Source organism: Carettochelys insculpta, chromosome 32 (assembly GCF_033958435.1).
Source record: "Carettochelys insculpta isolate YL-2023 chromosome 32, ASM3395843v1, whole genome shotgun sequence".
Classification (NCBI taxonomy): Eukaryota; Metazoa; Chordata; order Testudines; family Carettochelyidae; genus Carettochelys; species Carettochelys insculpta.
In genome coordinates, this window is record NC_134168.1 from 777,590 (window position 1) to 796,622 (window position 19,033).

Sequence of the window (19,033 nt, forward strand, 5' to 3'; positions counted from 1 at the left end):
GATGCACAGAGGCTCCGGCTACACAACATTCCACTTTCGGAAGGGGAACGCACATGCCGCTGATTGGAAATAGAAATGAGGTGCCAATTTACATATTGCACAGCTCATTTGCGTAATGGTGGCCACTCACTGTTCTGGAACTTTTGGAATCAAAACAAGCGTAGAAGGGGTTCATTCGAAAGTGAACCCTGTTTTCAAATATCGGAGGGGTAGCCGTGTTAGTCTGGATCTGTAACAGCAACAAAAGGTCCTGTGGCACCTTGTAGACTAACAGAAAATTTTTGAGCATGAGCTTTCGTGAGCAGAGACTCACTTCATCAGATGCTGGTCATGGAAATCACCAGCATTTCCATGACCAGCATCTGATGAAGTGAGTCTTTGCTCACGAAAGCTCATGCTCAAAACTTTCTGTTAGTCTATAAGGTGACACAGGACCCTTCGTTCCTGTTTTCAAAAGTGTCCTTCTTCCTGAAAAATATGAGGAAGAAGGGTCCTTTCGAATGAACCCCATCTATACTGCTGATCTACACTAGGCCTGTTTGCTGAGCTTCCGGTTAGCCTCCTGTCAGGAGAGTGGTCAAGCAATCTAGATGTTCTCTGGTTACAGAGCAGATCGTTCTTTTGATTCACTTCTGTGTGAAGATGAAATCTGCCCACACAAGTTTTGCCTTGGAATCCCTTATGACACTGTCTTCTACTGACAGAGGCTTCTCCTGTAGGTATAGCCCAGGTGAATAGGAACTTCCACTGAGAACAGAAGCTGTATTTTCACTCATATGTCTGTCTTTAGTATGAGATATTCCCTTTTTGCAGTTGTTTTTACTTTGATTGCTTCAGCTTTGAGGTTAGTAATAAGATAGTTCTTGCACCACTGATTTTCTTTTCTAACAAAGAATATTAACTTTCCTCTGTGAGATAATTAGAAATGGCCAGCGACAGAAACATCAAAGGAGATTACAACATCTGGTACGGAGGAAGAATTACCAACCACAAGAGAAGTTAATTCACGTGAAAAGGAACAACAACAAAATACAACAAGAAGCACTGTGATATCCTGACATCCAGGTAGGAACCAAACCCTCAGATCAGTGAAATTATTGAAAAACATCAATACAGGTTGAATCTCTCCAATCTGAAACCCTCCTGCCTGGCAACATCTGTAATCCAATGTGATTTTATTTAGCCAGACAGCCATATACCATGGTGCAGCCCAGTTTCTGATGGTCCCATAAAGTTTTCTTCCACCCACCAGTCCTGGCTTTAAGTGTTCTGAGCTGTTATTTAGCTGTCATTTACCCCTAAATGTCTGCTAGGAGCCCAGCAGCATGTGAAAGTATCGGTAATATTGCAAGACAATAATGAGCTCCTGTGGTACACCAAATTCTATCGTTCGGCACAGGTCAGGTTCTGATGGTGCCAGATTATAGATTATCAACCTGTAGCACATGAGGCAGGGAAATCTAATGGAGAAAAATAAAATCTTAGAATACCTGAAGACAGGGTTATGGTTAGGTTGCAGCTGGCAATGTGTCATTAGTATGAAGGTGAAAGCAACACAGCTGAAATGAACAAGCAGTCAGGTACCACTTTCAAGAATGACAAAATAATTTATTAGGTCATGAACTTTCCTGGGGCAGATCTCCAGATCTGAAGGAGTGGGTCTGCCCCATCAACCTCATAACCTAATAAATTGTTTTGTTGGTCTTTATAGCGCTACATGGCTGCTTGTTTGTTTTATTAGAATATAGACTAACAAGGCTACCTCTCTGTTACAGCTGAAATGAAATAATCTGACCATCCTCTCCCAAAGAATATGACTTTTGTTCCATCCAGTGTGAAATCGTATACAAGTAGCAAGGCTGGAGTAAAACTTGACTAGGAAAGAGCAATGGATGTCTCTCTGATTTAGAACATAGGAACGGCCATACTGGATGAGACCAAAGGTCCCTCAAGCCCAGTAGCCTAGCTTCCCACAGCAGCCAAAGCCTGGTGCTTCAGTGGGAAAGAACAGACCAGAAAATCCCTATTATCTGTTCTCACACTTGGGACACCATCCCTAACCATATTGGTTAACAGCCCTTGATGGACCTATCCTCCAAGAATTTATCTTGTTTAATGGCTCATACCATGAGTGTTTTAAGCTTCACTGTGTTTCCTGGCTCATAAAATTTTTGAAACCAAATAATCATCTCTCTTCTCTGTGTGTGTGTCTATAGATTTCCATTTTCACCACATATACATAGATTGCTTCAGGATCAATTAACATTGCAAGTCCTAATGGACAGGATGAAAGATCAGAATTCAAGAAGCGTGTAGGGGAAAAGCAAGGCAGTGATTTCAGCCTTACTGGCTCTCACACCTTCTTGGTTCTCACACCTTTGTTGTTTGTTCATTGCCTTGGATGATCAAACACATAACAATATGCGTTTCGCTGTGTCTATTGACTCATGAGCAGAAGGCTACTTACTCTGGGCTTGCCAGTGTAACAGAGAGCCAAACGTGACTATGTGCACTCCATCAATATTTCATGGTTTTCTTGTTTCCAGATACGTACTATGGAGAACGAGGAAGGAAGAAATCTAACACTCATCGTGGAATTCATCCTCTTGGGATTTAGCAATGATCCTGAACTGCGACCACCTCTCTTCTCGCTGTTCCTGGTGGTCTACATTGTGACTGTGGCTGGGAATCTCCTCTTCATTGCACTAGTTGTGGCTGATCAGCACCTTCACATCCCCATGTACTACTTATTAGGGAGCTTATCCTACTTTGAGATCTGCTACACCTCCACCACCCTGCCCAGGCTCTTGGCCAGTCTCCTGACAGGAGACAGAACCATTCCTGTGAATAGTTGTATTGTGCAGGTATTTTTCTTTGGGATCATGTCCTACACAGAAAATCTGCTGCTCCTGGCGATGTCTTACGATCGGTATTTAGCCATATGCCATCCCCTGCATTATTCTACTCTGATGAATGGCAAAGTTTGCTGCCAGCTAGTGGCAGGATGCTTGGTAACCAGCTTGCTCTTCTGCATGATAGCACACATTTTCCTGATCCAATTAGCATTCTGTGATTCCAAAGAAATTGACCATTTCTTCTGTGATTTATCACTCTTGGTACATTTGTCCTGTAGTGACACCCACACTCTGGAATTGGTGGTATTTGTTCTTGCTGTCATAGGAGCATTTGTGCCATTTCTACTTACCCTGGCATCCTACATTTGTATCATCACCAGCGTCCTGAGGATCCCGTCCAGCACTGGGAGGAAAAAAGCCTTTTCCACCTGCTCCTCTCACCTCATTGTACTTGCAATTGTGTATGTGACTGTTTTGACTGTCTATGTCATTCCAACGGCCGAAAGTCACAAAGCCCTACATAAAACATTTTCTGTCTTCTACACAGTCCTGACTCCCATTATCAACCCTGTTATCTACAGCCTGAGAAACAAGGAGGTAAAAGAGTCCCTGAAGAAAGCAATAATGAAACTAGCAGCTTGCAGAAGCAGGCATAGGATGTGATCGGAAAAAAATTTACCACAGGAAAAAATAGAAATGAACTGATATAGGTGTTTAGCTACGGCCCATGAGAACATAATTACCCATTAATGCCCTTTGTTCTTCCCTCTCTGAGTCTCCTGTTACAGCGTTTCTTTCTTTTTCTTTCTTTCTTTCTTCTTCATACATGTAATACACACTTTTTAATGTAAAACTTCACAATGTAAGAGAAATTCTTTCTGAAATTGGACTTTTTCCACAAACTCACTTTTCCGTAAATCACTCGGCTTCATTGACCTGTAAATGAACAATAGCTCCTCAAACCTTCAAGGACTGTACCGTCTTTTGAGTGCTTCTGTTTCTCTTGCATGCCAATGCTATCCAACACGCGTCATTATCAACTTCGTTTTCTAACATTCCTGTAAAAACTAGGAAAGTGATGCCACTACAGTGAGTGGTGAACTGTGATTAGGCAATATTCTCGGCATATCTTTATCTAGGTGAAAATGCAGTCTTCAAAAGTTTTTGCATCTCTGGGTATCTCTACACAGCAGGTGCTATTTTGGGAAACGGTATCCTGAAATTGTTGCCTGGATCTAAGAAATTCACCCTCTGTCTCAAAATAGTTTTTGAGATAAGGGAGCACATTTCCAGCATCCCTGTATGAGTAAAGGAATGCCCTGAAATAGGGCTTTATTTCAGTGTGGTTAGACATCACATGCTAAACAGCTACTTTCAAAATCTACTCGAAATAAGCTATGCAGTTTGCGAACCATGAATGGCGTAGCTTATCATGTGCTCATTGCACTGTCTAGGTACAGCCTCAATGTCCTGCCAGTGAAATTTCCTGCAGTTTCATAACCTTTGCAGGGTCAGCAAAACAATAAAATAAAATATCTATTGTGTCATAGCTATTGATCATCAACATCATCTTCAACAAATATGGGCTTAGTGTCCATTGGCGTATGGCACCTCGCTCACTATTTCCTTCCATCTTTCCCTGTCTAGTGGGGAATGGCTTAGTTTCTGTAGACTAGCTCCACCCCAGTCTACAATATCATCTAGCTTTCAATGCAGATGTAGGAAATACAAATATGTATGGCTACAGTTTTTGACATCAGACTCAATTTACCTCCCTAACGAAATAAAAAGAAATTAATACGTGAAAATAAATAGGAAGTGCACACCCCAAAAACTAGCCAACTTGGCAAATCTCAGCCAACATATTGCTCCACTGGGCTTCCCTCGCCCCAGACAGAAATGTGCTATACATACGCACAATGGTTTCTCACCCGTTCTGACTCAAATGAATTAAAGAATGAAATCTCACTGAGTCTACCTGGCATTTTTCTTCCTCCTCTTTCCAATTTTTGTTCTCTGTTTTTCTCCACAATGTATTGACCTTCTCCTGATCTCCTTTAGCTGCCCATTGCTCTGCTGACGGCCCATCCCAACTTCGTTGGAGAGCTGTGAGGCAGTGTCACAGAGGTACCTATGTAACCCTCACGCCTACTGAGTGTGGGTCATTATCCTGCTCACAGAGAAAAAGGATGAGGGTAAATCCAGACTACATTGAATATTGACACGGTCATAGTGATCTTCTGGAGTTTGATTTCATGCACCTGGTAGAGACAGGTATAATCAAACTATTTAGGTTTGGCAGTTGACTTCTATATGCCTCAATGTCATGAGGCATAAGCGAGGATGAGGGGAGAATTTTCTCCTGTTGATATCCCCCTGTGAAGTTGGCCTGGTAAGTCGCTTGCAGATAAGTCAATTCCAACTACTGTATTACCATAGCTAGAATTTTATATCTACAATCGACTTACTACCCTGGTGTAAACCAAATCTGAATGCCCTCTAGTGCCTTAACTGACAGTGAAGTAACTTGTAGCTCAAATTATAGAGCTGTGTGCACTAAATTCAAGTGGTTCCATTTTGTAGTTCTCCTTGTGGTGGTTATGCCTACGTAGAGCTACATAAATGAGTTGTACTTTCAGGTATCACTTTTTTTGTGTCCATAGTTGATTTTGTAAGCCCAATGTGACTAAGGAATTCATCCCTAATGTGCTGGAAATATCCCTCAAAACTCCATTAGTTGGGTTCTGGTTACCCATGATAACCTTTCATCTCCAGGGGGGTGGGAAATTCATGTGTATGACTCAATTCAATAGCTCACCTGCCTGATCGTAGGGTGTGCAAAAGAACTTCTGTACCAGCTCTCTCCTTCTCTGCGGTCCCTGTTGCAGTGGTTCCATTTGGTAGAAATAACTAAATTGTCATGAAATCAAGGAACTGACCATGGACTTCCACCATCAAAATTTCTGTCTTCACTACCAGACCACCGTCATCCTTGGACTCGCTTTCTACTCCGATTCATTCATTCTCTTCCATTTTCATGAATCACAATGAGCAGTTTGGGGCTTGGAAGTGAGAATGTTTCCATGTGATGGGAAAGCTCTCTCTTTTCCCCCGAACTCCCAGAGAATTTAAAAATGAGTGCCTCACAGACGTCCAGATGTCATCGTCTGGACTTGCTGATGTCCTGAGGTCTATTCCAACCCTGTGATTCTATAGGTCTGGTGATAGTCCATTTATTTTCTTGTTTGGCCCATATATTAGGACACTTTCTGTCTCATTCTTTCTTGTGTAAGAAAAAAAAAAAAAAGAATTGAGCCAAATGATGAAACACTGGATGTGAGTCAGCTATGTGCCTTTTTTGCCAAGAAGGCTCACTGCATATCATGGTGAATAGTAACAGAGAGGAAGCCGTGCTAGTCTATACACTATCAAAACAAAAAGCAGTCAAGTAGCACTTTAAAGACTAGCAAAATGGTTTTTAGGTGAGCTTTCGCGCGACAGACCCACTTCTTCAGACCATAGCCAGACCAGAACAGACTCAGTCAGAACAGAGTCTGTTCTGGTCTGGCTGTGGTCTGAAGAAGTGGGTCTGTCCCACGAAATCTCACCTAATCAACTATTTTGCTAGTCTTTAAAGTGCTACTTGACTGCTTTTTGTTTTGATAGTGTATAGACTAGCACGGCTTCCTCTCCGTTACTAGGGAAATACATAGTTAGACGCGTTCAGGTTCCTGGTTAATTTATATTTGGGTGGGCAGAGTCTTGTTAACTTGTTTTGTAGCGGCAGCTCTGTTTTCTTTTTTTCCTCTCTCTCTCTTTTGTGTTGTAGTTTCACTTGAGATTTTCCCCCTGTAACTGATAAGCTGAATTCCAGGGAAATATTCTTCTCCACATGCAACCCCCTCGGTTATTTTTCTCCTCTTTTGTATATAAATCACTTTTTGTAAGTAACTGATCTGATTTTTGTGTCCTAAGAAGAGTCTGGGCCTCAGACCAAATGGTGAGCCACTGAATTATAGGTTTTTGTGTCCAAGCTCTCTCCTGTTGGGAGGTTTAAGAACTTGGGGTACCCCCACAGGAAGACATCTGACTGTGTCTTCTTGGGGTAGTTTTTTTTTTTTTTCTCACTTGTTAGTGGCAGCAAAACTAACCCCAGAGCCAAGGAAAGTGCGACCCTCGGAAGTCTTAAGGTAAAGTTTCATTACAGGCAACGTGTTTTCTGGGTCTCCCCAAGGCCTCCAAGTATGGAGTGGACAGAGCCCAACAGACCCCCACACTCAACACATACCCTAACTCCAGCATCTCCCTCATCTCTGCCCAGAGCCACCCACAACACCCAGCCCTCTGTCCTGATTCCTGTACCACCATGCTTTGCTGTAATGGGGTTCAGGGATCCCCAGAACTACACCCCATCCACAGCCAGGCGTGACTGTCCCTAAGCAGGTGAAAGAGAAGGTGTGTTAAGAGACCAGGTTACAGTGTAGTACAGAGGCCTCAGTACAGCAACCAGACGTGGTGCATATTGAGGGGAGAAGATCCCTCAGAGGGAACACCAGGCCTGCAGATCCTGCCTGGGCCTCTGCCTAAGCCCTTCCTCTCAAGCCTCCTGACAGCTCTTCTCAACTGCTACCATTTCTAATTCAAAAACCAGTCAGGCTCCCACTCTTCCTCTCTCTGGCTCATGTTACTTGGTCGCCTGGGTCACAAATGACTGGGCCAAGTCAGCAAGGTTGTCCCCAGAAGGAACTCTGCAGTTTCTAATCTGTTTGTCTGTCTGTCTCTCTCTCCCTCTGTCTCACACACACACACACATGCACACACACCAATTCATCACACCTGCAAGGAGTCCCTGCACACCTCCCAGACCCTGTCCTGATCCCCATATCTCTCATTCCCCTTCCCCGAGCCCTGTGCTAACTGCTTGGAGCCCTCCACCCGTTATCCCAAGCCTCCTAAACCTTGAAGCTCCCTCTCCTGCACCCCCACCCCCTTCCCTCTGATGCACCCCACACCTCCCTACCCCCTTCCCTGACTCCTGCTCCTCACATCTTTTGTCCCAGTTTCAAACATCCATACATTGACCACGATGGTGGCCTTCTCATATGCATCCTGTGAGTCCAACCAAACCGGCAAGGGCTGAAGAACAAAAAACAGAACGCTGAAATTTTGAAAGCTATCACTGTCACTATTACACTATTTGTATTCATGCATCATTTATGAATATGAATATGGACTACGTGCTGATGTCTTTACTCCTGGGCAAGTCCCACTAGAGAATATACTTCCAGTCTACATAGATCTTTGGGGAAGGTCTGTTGATGGTAATGAGACACTGGGGGAAGCAATGGCCCTTAGAAGAAGCTTATTTCCCACCCTGCGTGCCTTCCTGAGAATGCTCCAGAGAGCTTGTTATTATCAGTCGCCATGATCCTGCAAGGGCAGGTGATCAGACCACATAACTTTGGGCCCCATTTTGGGACGTCTTTGTTTTGGCACAGCCTAGTCTAGGGAGCAAGTTTTGAAACAAAGAATTCTCAACCTTTGCAAAAGCTATAAAAGGCAGGCAGCAAAATCAGCCTTTCTCCTTCATTCCCCATGAAAGACAACTCCTGGAAAGATCCGAGCAACAGAGATTGACCTGGGGAAAGTGTCGGATCTGGGCTAAAGGGTTTTCATCCAGTGTGTGGAAACCTGAGATATTGAAGCAGAAAAGCAAATGCAGCTTTTGCCTTGAGAATCTACCATCCTGTGGGTATCATCGGTCAGGGTGAGAATCTCCTCAGTCATACTGAAGCTGAGGAGTGTATTATGCTTGGCTGTAGTTTGGGTTATTTGCTATCAATCTGCTTTGATCTTTTTGTTGTCCCTTGTGTTCATTTAACATCTGCTCTCTGTAGTTAACAAACATGTTTCGAGTTTTACCGAAACCAGTGCACTGGTTGAGAAAAAAATACGAGTTTTGTGACCTGAGCAGAGTGGTACAGCTCTGGTGCTGTAGATTGGGGAGCTTGTGTTTACATTGACTGTGGCTTCCCTGTTCTTGGTGAATGTAGGGGCTGGTCCTTGAGCTTTCACGTAACTGGAGCTGGTTTGCTTCTATCTGCATGAATATTCAAGGATAGGTAGGGATTCGATCCTGTCTTCAGCAAGCCACAGGATTAGGAGGATCCCATACTGGTAGGTCTCAGGCTCAGTGGAACCCCAGTTCCCGCAGAACCAAAGGGGGGAACCAACAGAGCTGAGCTATCAGAAAACGTGTCACAAAGAACACTGAATGGCCTTCAGGTTTAGAACGTGGGAACAATGATACTGAGCCAATGCAAAGGTCCATCCAACCCAGGAGCCTGTCGTCGGATCATGGCCAATCTCAGGTGTTTTTGTGGCAATGAGCAGAGCAGGGAGTTATCGAGTTATCCATCCCCTGTCACCGAGTCCTCTTGTCTTGTGCCGCATCGTCACTGATTTATCACTGGTTTGTAACTGACATTGGGTCATTGGTCTCTTGACTGAATTTCACAATGAACCAGAGTGGCAGAAGTGACTTGTTCTACAACTCATCACCATAAATGTAACCTTTTACGTGTTGCAATCTTTTGTGCCCACCATCGAATCAAACCTTCCTCTGAGTCAATTTTCCACCACCACCAAGTATTCTACGGTAGAAATAGTTATCCTGCTGGCAGATACAAGGCACACATCACCACACATACGCCACAACATCTTGCATCTTACAGTCCTGAGCCAGAGTCATTCTCGTTTGTGAAACTCTGCAACTCAGGGCTGGCATTTGATCCCCTGCTGTCTAGCTCTTTAGTTTCAAGGGAACATGGACTTACTCTGTGGAGAGAAAGAGCCCTCCACTACCTCTGCTAGGACCAGTAGGATGGGCCGTATTAGGCATCAAACTTGGGATTTTCAAAAGGGGAAGGTGAGCCCAATCCCCTTTGACATTCGAAGGCTTTTGGGTGCCCAACTCCCTCAAGCTCCATTAAAAATCACAGCCAACGTCAAGAAGGAGAGAGAAATTTTATTTGTGTTGCAGTATAAAGGTCTTTTTAGCCTGTGTTTGGACTTCCAGGGACAGCGGTATGCCTGATGAGAGAGCTTTAGCAAAGAATATTTAAACTTGGGCTAATTTAATTTCTTTACTTCTATAAAAGTAGAATTCACCTTGGTTCCTTTTTGCTATTATTCTATGAATTCTAATTCTCTAATAGAGCAGATGATGAGAGATGTCAATAGAGATCAGAAATTTTTATGCAAGAATTGTTTTTGACATGACAGATTTTCTTTTCTTTAGTGTTGCTTTTTCTTTTGGGTGAACACTGCTGCTTTCTCCCTTATTTTATTTTTGAAACCAGCTTTGTTTCCCGTAACTTCCATTTGCCGTTTACTGAGAAGACTGTCTTTGTATCCCTGTTCATCAGTTCTAAAAACAAAATGTAACTAAGGAGGAATTTCCAGTTCCTGCCAACAAATGAACCAAAGGGGATTTAATCCTTTCACATGAAGAAGAAATTACCATCTGAGAAAGACATCATTCCTCTGAAAGGGGAATACAGGTTGAACCTCTGTAATCTGGAACTCTCTCATCTGGCAAAATGTGTAAACTGGCATGATTTTCCTCAGCTGTATGACCACTTCTCGTGGGTGTGGCCAAGTCTCTTGTTGTCCCATAAAGTTTGTTTCCAGCCACCAATCCTGCCTTTCCATGTTCTTTGCTGCTATTTAGCTGTAATTTACCCCTAAATGTCTTCTAAGAGCCCAGTAAGCAGAGGAAGCGTTGATAATGCTGCTCAACAATATCGATCACCCATGGTTGGCAGATTCTCTTGTCCAGCACTGGCCAGCTCCCAAGGCTGCTGGATTCAACTTGTAGTAACACATCATCTGACGAAGTGGATCTTTGCCCACAGAAGCTTATGCTCCAAAATCTTTGTTAGTCTATGAAGTGCCACAGGAATTCTTCTTGTTTTTGAAGATACAGACTAAGACGGCTCCCTCTCTGATACATGTAGTAACACAGTACACCAAGAAATGCTGTAGGATTCAGACACCCAGGTAGGAACCCAAAACTCACGCTACTGATATAACTGAAGACTCTTGACAGTAGAAGAGACTGGACAACATAGTGCAAAACCCACAATATTTATTGTAGCAAATCCGAAGGAAAGGTTAGGGTTGGGAAGCAGCTGGCAATAGATCATCGGTGTGAAAGGTAAAGCAGCAAAATTGAAATGAAATGCAGCTTGAGCCTCTCTAATTCAGAACCCTCTGGTCTGCCAACATCCATAATCCAGCAAGAGTTTAGGTAGCCAGACGAGCACTCATCTTGAGTGTGGCCAAGTTTCCTGCAATCACATGGAGATTGCTTGCAACCACCAGACCTGGCCCTCAGTGCTCTGTGCTCTTATTTAGCTGTCATTTACCCCTAAATGTCTTCTAGGAGCCCAGCAGGACATGAAAGGTTTGATAATGCTGCTAGACAATAATGACCATCAAATTCTCTCATCTGGCTCCAGTCAGGTTCTGAGGGTGCCAGATTATAGAGTATCAACTTGTAGCATAAGAGGGAAAAACTAAAATCTTGGAATATCTGAAGATGGGGTTAAGATTAGGTTGCAGCTGGCCATGTCTCATTAGTACGAAGGTAAATGCAACACAGCTGATATGAAGAAGCAGTCATGTACCACTTTTAAGACTAACAAAAAATAGGTCATGACCTTTCATGGGACAGATCTCCAGATCTGAAGGAGTGGGTCTGCCCCATCAACCTCATCTCCAAATAAACTATTTTCTTAGTCTTTATAGCACTACAGCACAGCTTGTTTGTTTTGTTAGAATACAGACTAACACAGCTTCCTCTCTGTTACAGTAGAAATGAAATAATCTGACCATCCAGTCCAAAAGAATACGACTTTTGTTCCACCCAGCATGAAATCATATACAAGTAGAAGGTCTGGAGTAAAACTTGACTAAGAAAGAGCAATGGATGTCTCTGATTTAGAACATAGGAACAGCCATACTGGATGAGACCAAAGGTCCATCTATCCCAGTAGTCTATCTACCCACAGCAGCCAAAACCTGCCTCTTCAGTGGGAAAGAACAGACCAGGAGATCAAGTGACCCATTCCCTGTGATCTCTTCTCACAGCCTGAGACACCATCCCTGACCATACTGGTGAACAGACAGTGATGGACATATCTTCCAGAAATTTATCTGGTTTAAAGGCTCATACCACGAGTGTTTTAAGTTTCACAGTGGCTATGTCTACACTACATCCCTACTTGGAAGGGAGCATGGTAAGTAAGGTATTGGGAATTAAAGTGCTGAAGAGAAGTAAAAGGACTTTGAAGTACCCTGGGCACTTCGAAGTATCGACAGGTGAGCCGCGGCGAGACACAAGCCAGCACTTCGACGTTTAAAACTTCTGAGTTGCCAGGAGGGGGTAATTTGCTTAATGAAGTGCTGCATATGTACCACACCTCTTTCTTAATAAACTCCCAACACCCTACTTACCATCCTGCCCTCCAAGTAGGGGCATAGTGTAGACATGCCCAGTTTGCTTTATGGCTCAAAAAAATTGGAAACCAAATAATTGTCTCTCTTCTTTCTGTGTGAGTCTATAGATTTCCATTTTCCCCTCATATATGCAGGTTGCTTCAGGATCAATGAACATTGCAAGTCCTAATGTACAGGATGAAGAGATGAATATTCAAGAAGTGTGGAGGGGAAAAGCAAGGAAATGATTTTGGCCATACTGGCTCTCACACCTTAGTTGTTTGTCCACTGCCTTGGATGGTCAACCACTTAATAATATGAGTCTCATTGTGTCTATTGACTCATGAGTAGATGGCTACTTACTCTGGGTCTGTCAATGTAACAGACAGCCCAACTTGACTCTGTTCACTCCATCAATATTTCATTGTTTTCTTTTTACAGATACGTACTATGGAGAAAGAGCGAGGGACAAATCAGACGCTCATTATGGAATTCATCCTTTTAGGATTTGGGAATGATCCTGAACTGCAGCCACTTCTCTTTTTTCTGTTTCTGGTGGTCTACATTGTAACTGTGGTTGGGAACCTCCTCTTCGTTGCACTAGTTGTGGCTGATCAGCACCTTCACATCCCCATGTACTACTTATTGGGGAACTTGTCCTGCCTGGAGATCTGCTACACCTCCACCACTCTGCCCAGGCTCTTGGCCAGTCTCCTGACAGGAGACAGAACTATTCCAGTGAAGAATTGTATTGTGCAGGTATTTTTCTTTGGTATCATGTCCAATACAGAAAATCTGCTGCTCACGGCAATGTCTTACGATCGCTATTTAGCGATATGCCTTCCCCTACATTATACTACTCTGATGAATGGCAGGGTTTGTTCCCAGCTAGTGGTAGGGTGCTGGTTAACCAGCTTACTCTTTTGCACTATTGTAAATGTTTTCCTGTTCCAATTAACGTTCTGTGATTCCAAAGAAATTGACCATTTCTTCTGTGATTTTTCACCCATAGTAAATTTGTCCTGTAGTGACACCCACACCCTGGAATTGCTGACATTTGTTCTTGCTGTCATAGGAACGTTTGTTCCCTTTCTACTCACCCTGGCATCCTACATTTGTATCATCACCAGCGTCCTGAAGATCCCATCCAGCACTGGGAGGAAAAAGGCCTTTTCCACCTGCTCCTCTCACCTCATTGTACTTGCAATTTTGTATGTGACTGTTTTGACTGTCTATGTCTTTCCAATGGCTGAAAGTCACAAAGTCCTACATAAAATATTCTCTGTCTTCTACACAGTCCTGACTCCCATTATCAACCCTGTTATCTACAGCCTGAGAAACAAGGAGGTAAATGAGTCCCTGAGAAAAGCAATCCTGGAACTAGCAGCTTACAGAAGCAGGCATAGAATGTGATTGGAAACATTTTACCACAGGAAGAAATAGAGATGAATTGATATAGGTATTTAGATATGGCCCATTTTAATAGATGAGAACATAATTACCCATTACCGCCCTTTGTTCTTCCCTCTCTGTCTCTCCTGTTACAGTGGTTCTTTCTTTCTTTCTTTCACATATGCAATACACACTTTTTTATGTAAACTTCACACTGTAAGAGAAATTCTTTCAGAAATTGGACTTTTCCTCCAAACTCACATTTCTGTAAACGACGCGGCTCCATTGACCTGTAAATGAAAAATAGCCCCTAAAAACTTCAAGGACCTTTCCATCTTTGGAGAAGCTCTGTTTCTCTTACACTCCAATGCCATCCAACGCCAGTCATTATCAACTTCGTTTTCTAATCTTCCAGTAAAAATTAGGAAAATGCTGCCACTACAATTAATGGAGAACTGCGATTAGGCCATATACTAGGCATATCTTTATCGAGCCGGAAAAAAACGTTCTCCATAAGGTTGTACAGATCAGGATATATACACAGCAGTGCTGTTTCAGGATACTGTGGGATCTGGAAACTGCTGCCACTATCTAAGAAATTCACCCCTTGTCTCAAAACAGTTTTGGAGATAAGGGAGCAGATTTCCAGCATCCTTATATACCTCATTGTATGATGAGTCCAGGAATGCGTTGAAATAGAGCTTTCTTTCAGTGTGTTTAGACATCACCTTCTGAAATAGCCTAGTTCAAAATCTACTTGAAATAAGCGATGCAGTTTGTGTACCATGAATGGTGTAACTTAGTAAGTGCTTATTGCACTGGCAAGATATAGACTCAATGTCCAGCCAGTGAAATGTCCTGCCATTTCACAACCTTTGCAGGGTCAGAAAAACAATAAAATAAAATATCTATTGTGTCATAGCTATTGATCATCATTGTCATCTTCAACAAATATGGGTTTAGTGTCCATTGGTGTCTGATGCCTCTCTTACTATTTCCTTCTATCTTTCCCTGCTTAGTGAGGAATGGCTTAGTTTCTGTAGATTAGGTCCACACCAATCTACAATATCATCTAGCTTTTGATGCAGACATATGAAATAAAAGTATGTACGGCTACAATTGTCAAAGCTCATCAGAACCAATTTATCTCCCTAACCAAATAAAAAGAAATTAATACATTTAAATCAATAGGAAGTGAGCACCCCAAAAACTAGACAGCTCGGTAAATCTCAGCCAACATACTGCTCCACTGGGCTTTCCTCACCGCAGACAGAAATGTGCGATACACACACAATGGTTTCTCACCAGTTCTGCCTCAAATGAATTAAAGAATAAAATCTCACTGAGTCTCCCTGGCATTTTTCTTCCTCCTCTTTCCAATTTTTGTACTTTGTTTTTCTCAACAATGTATTGTCCTTCTCCTGATCTCATTTAGGTACCCATTGGTCTACTGACCGTCCTTCCCAACCTCCTCGGAGGGCTGTGAGGCAGTGCCACAGAGGTACCTATGTAACCCTCACGCTTACTGAGTGTGGGTCATTATCCTGCTCACAGAGAAAAAGGATGAGGGTAAATCCAGACTACATTGAATATTGACACGGTCATGGTGATTTCTGGAGTTTGATTTCATGCACCTGGTACAGACAGGTAGAATCAAACTATTTGGGTTTGGCAGTTGACTTCTATATGGCTCAATATCATGAGGCATAAGTGAGGATGAGGGGAGAATTTTCTCCTGCTGACATGCCCCTGTGAAGTTGGCCGAGTAAGTCACTTGCGGATAAGTCAATTCTAACTACTGTATTGCCATAGCTAGAATTTTATGTCTACAATCGACTTACTACCATGGTGTAAACCAAGTCCGAATGCCCTCTAGTGCCTTAACTGACAGTGAAGTACCTTGTAGCTAAAAGTATAAAGCTGTGTGCACTACGTTTAAGTGGTTCTAGTTCTTCTGGTGGTTAAGCCTACATAGAGCTATACAGATGAGTTGTACTTTCAGGTATCACTTGTTTTGTGTTCATAGTTGATTTTGTAAGCTCAATGTGACTAAGGAATTCATCCCTAATGTGCTGGAAATATCCCTCAAAACTCCATTAGTTAGATGCTGGTTACCGATGAAACCCTTAAACTCATGGGGGGTGGGAAATTCATGTTTATGACTCAATTCAATAGCTCACCTGCCTGATCGTAGGGTGCAGAAAAGAACTTCTGTACCAGCTCTCTCCTTCTCTGCGGTCCCTCTCGCAGCGGCTCCATTTGGTAGAGAGAACTAAATTGTCACAAAATCAAGGAATTGACCTTGGACTTCCACCATCAAAATTTCTGTCTGTACTACCAGACCACCGTCATCCTTGGACTCGCTTTCTGGTCCGATTCATTCATTTTCTTCCATTCTCATGAATCGCACTGAGCAGTCATTGGGCTAGGAAGTGAGAATGATTTTCTTGGGATGGGGAGACTCTCCCGTTTCCTCTGAACTGCCCGAGAATTTAAACAAGAGAGGGTCACAGAGGTCTAGATGTCATTTTCTGGACTTGATGACCTCCTGATGTCTTTTCCAACCCTATGACTTTACAGGTCTGGTGGTGGTCCATTTATTTCTTGATCTGGCCCTTACAGTAGGACACTTTATATCTCATTCTTTCTGGGGTAAAACAAAGAGTTGAGCAAAATGATGAAAGGTTGGATATGAGGCAGCTACGTGCCACTTTAGCCAAGAAGGGTAATGGCGTATTGGGATGCATTAGGAGGAACATTTCCAGCAGATCTAGAGAATTTATTACTTTCCTCTATTGGGGACTGGGGAGACGGTGGCCATCTCAGCTGAATCCTGTGAATCCCACCAAACTGGAAAGGGCTGAAGAACAGAAAAGAGAAAGCTGAAATTTTGAAAGCTGGTAAAGGTGTTGGGTACCCAAATCCCATAGGCATCATTGTACATTGCAACTTCAGAGTGAAATGATCAGAAATCTCTCAAGTTCCAATAACCTCTATGTGCAACCTAACATAACTGAAGTCTACCAAAAGCAGAAGCAACTGGTCAATGCATTGCAAAGACAATAATCTTGTAGCATCTAAAGGGAGGATCTAGGGATAGAGTAAAGCTGGCAAAGGGACCACCAGTGTGAAAGTTAACACAGCACAGGTAAAATGAAATAATGTATTTTTTTAGAAGAAAAGTGCCTGCTCAGGCAATGATTGTGTCATTTGTGTCAGGGGCTGTGACGCTAAACCTTAATTGTTTATAGTTTTATCATTATATGATCATCATGTAAATATGATGTATTTTGTCCAAGACAGGTCACTTTAGGAAAGGATATGAATTGCAAAGAACTATCACACTATTTGTATTCATGCATCATTTTTGTATCTGTAAAGATGAAATCTGGACTACGTGCTGATGTCTTCACCCCTGGGCAAGTCCCACTAGAGAATATACTTCCAGTCTACATAGATCATTGGGGAAGGTCTGTTGATGGTAATGAGACACGGGGGGAAGCAATGGCCCTTAGAAGATGTTTATTTCCCACCCTGCGTGCCTTCCTGAGAATGCTCCAGAGTGCTTGTTATTATCAGTCGCCATGATCCTGCAAGGGCATGTGATCAGACCACATGACTTTGGGCCCCATTTCAGGATGTCTGTGGTTTCGGTACAGCCTAGTCTAGGGAGCAAGTTTTGAAAGAAAGAATTCCCAACCTTTGCAAAAGCTATAAAATACAGGGAGCAAAATCAGCCATTCTCCTTCATTCCCCATGAAAGACAACTCCTGGAAAGATCCGAGCAACAGAGACTGACCCGGGGAAAGTGTCAGATCCGGGCTAAAGGGTTTTCATCCAGTGTATGGAAACCTGAGATATAGAAGCAGAAAAGCAAATGCAGCTTTTGCCTTGAGAATCTACCATCCTGTGGGTATCATCGGTCAGGGTGAGAATCTCCTCATTCACACTGAAGCTGACCAGTGTGTTATGCTTAGCTGTATTTTGGGTTATTTTTCTATCAATTTGCCTTGATCTTTTTGTCCCTTATGTTCATTTAACCTCTGCTGTCTGTACTTCATAAAAATGTTTTTAGTTATGCCTAAACCAGGCACTTCCAAGTGAAATAGTTGAGAAAAATATATCAGTGCTTTGACCTGAGAAGTGTGGTACAGCTCTGAGGTTATAGGCTGGGGAGCTTGTGTTTAAATTGACCATAGCTTTCCCATTGTTGGTCCATGAAGAGGCTGGTCTGAGAGCTTGCAAGTAAGAGGAGCTGGTTTGCTTCTATCTGTGTGAGGATTCAAGGATGGATAGGATTGAGATCCTGTCTTCAGAAAGCCACAGTGTGAGGAGGATCCCATACTGGTAGGTCTCAGGCTCAGTGGAACCCCAGGTCCCGCAGAACCCAAGGGGGGAACCAACAGAGCTGAGCTATCAGAAAACGTGTCACAAAGAACACTGAACGGCCTTCAGGTTTAGAACGTGGGAACAATGATACTGAGCCAATGCAAAGGTCCATCCAACCCAGGAGACTGTTGTCGGATCATGGCCAATCTCAGGTGTTTTTGTGGCAATGAGCAGAGCAGGGAGTTATCGAGTTATCCATCCCCTGTCACCGAGTCCCCTTGTCTTGTGCCGCATCGTCACTGATTTATCACTGGTTTGTAACTGACATTGGGTCATTGGTCTCTTGACTGAATTTCACAATGAACGAGAGTGGTAGAAGTGACTTGTTCTACAACTCATCACCATGAATGTAACCTTTTACGTGTTGCAATGTTTTGTGCCCACCATCGAATCAAACCTTCCTCTGAGTCAATTTTCCATCACCACCAAGTATTCTACGGTAGAAATTGTTATCCTGCTGGCAGATACAAGGCACACATCACCACACATGCGCCACAACATCTTGCATCTTACAGTCCTGAGCCAGAGTCATTGTCATTTTTGCAACTCTGCAACTCAGGGCTGGCATTTAATCCCCTGCTGTCTAGCTTTTTAGTTTCCAGAGAATATGGACTTACTCTGCGGGGAGAAGGAGCCCCCCACTATCTCTGCTAGGACCGAAAGGATGGGGCGTGTTAGGCATCAAACTTGGGATTTTCAAAAGTGGAAGGTGAGCCGAATCCTCTTTGACATTCCAAAGCATTTGGGTGCCTAACTCCCTCAAGCTCCATTAAAAATCACAGCCAAAGTCAAGAAGGAGACTGAAATTTTATTTATGTGGCAATTATTTATGTGGCCATGATTTTTAATGGAACCTGCGGGAGTTAGGAACCCAAATGCTTTGAATGTCAAAGGGG

General features: G+C 43.1%; 2 protein-coding genes across 2 annotated transcripts; both read left to right on the plus strand.

Moving 5' to 3' along the window:
• The first annotated feature begins 2,555 nt into the window (after positions 1 to 2,555).
• LOC142004480 (olfactory receptor 6C75-like) lies at positions 2,556 to 3,518 on the plus strand. The gene has a single exon (XM_074982124.1). The coding sequence runs from the start codon at positions 2,556 to 2,558 to the stop codon at positions 3,516 to 3,518; it is 963 nt and encodes a 320-aa protein (XP_074838225.1).
• Positions 3,519 to 12,154: 8,636 nt separating this feature from the next.
• On the plus strand, positions 12,155 to 13,769 carry LOC142004482 (olfactory receptor 6C75-like). Its single transcript, XM_074982125.1, has 2 exons — positions 12,155 to 12,166; positions 12,798 to 13,769. Exons 1-2 carry the CDS (start codon positions 12,155 to 12,157, stop codon positions 13,767 to 13,769), a joined length of 984 nt encoding a protein of 327 aa, XP_074838226.1.
• The last annotated feature ends 5,264 nt before the right edge of the window (positions 13,770 to 19,033 follow it).

Coding starts and splice junctions, on each gene's coding strand:
- LOC142004480 (XM_074982124.1), top strand. CDS start 2,556: ATGGAGAACGAGGAAGGAAGAAATCTAACACTCATCGTGGAATTCATC.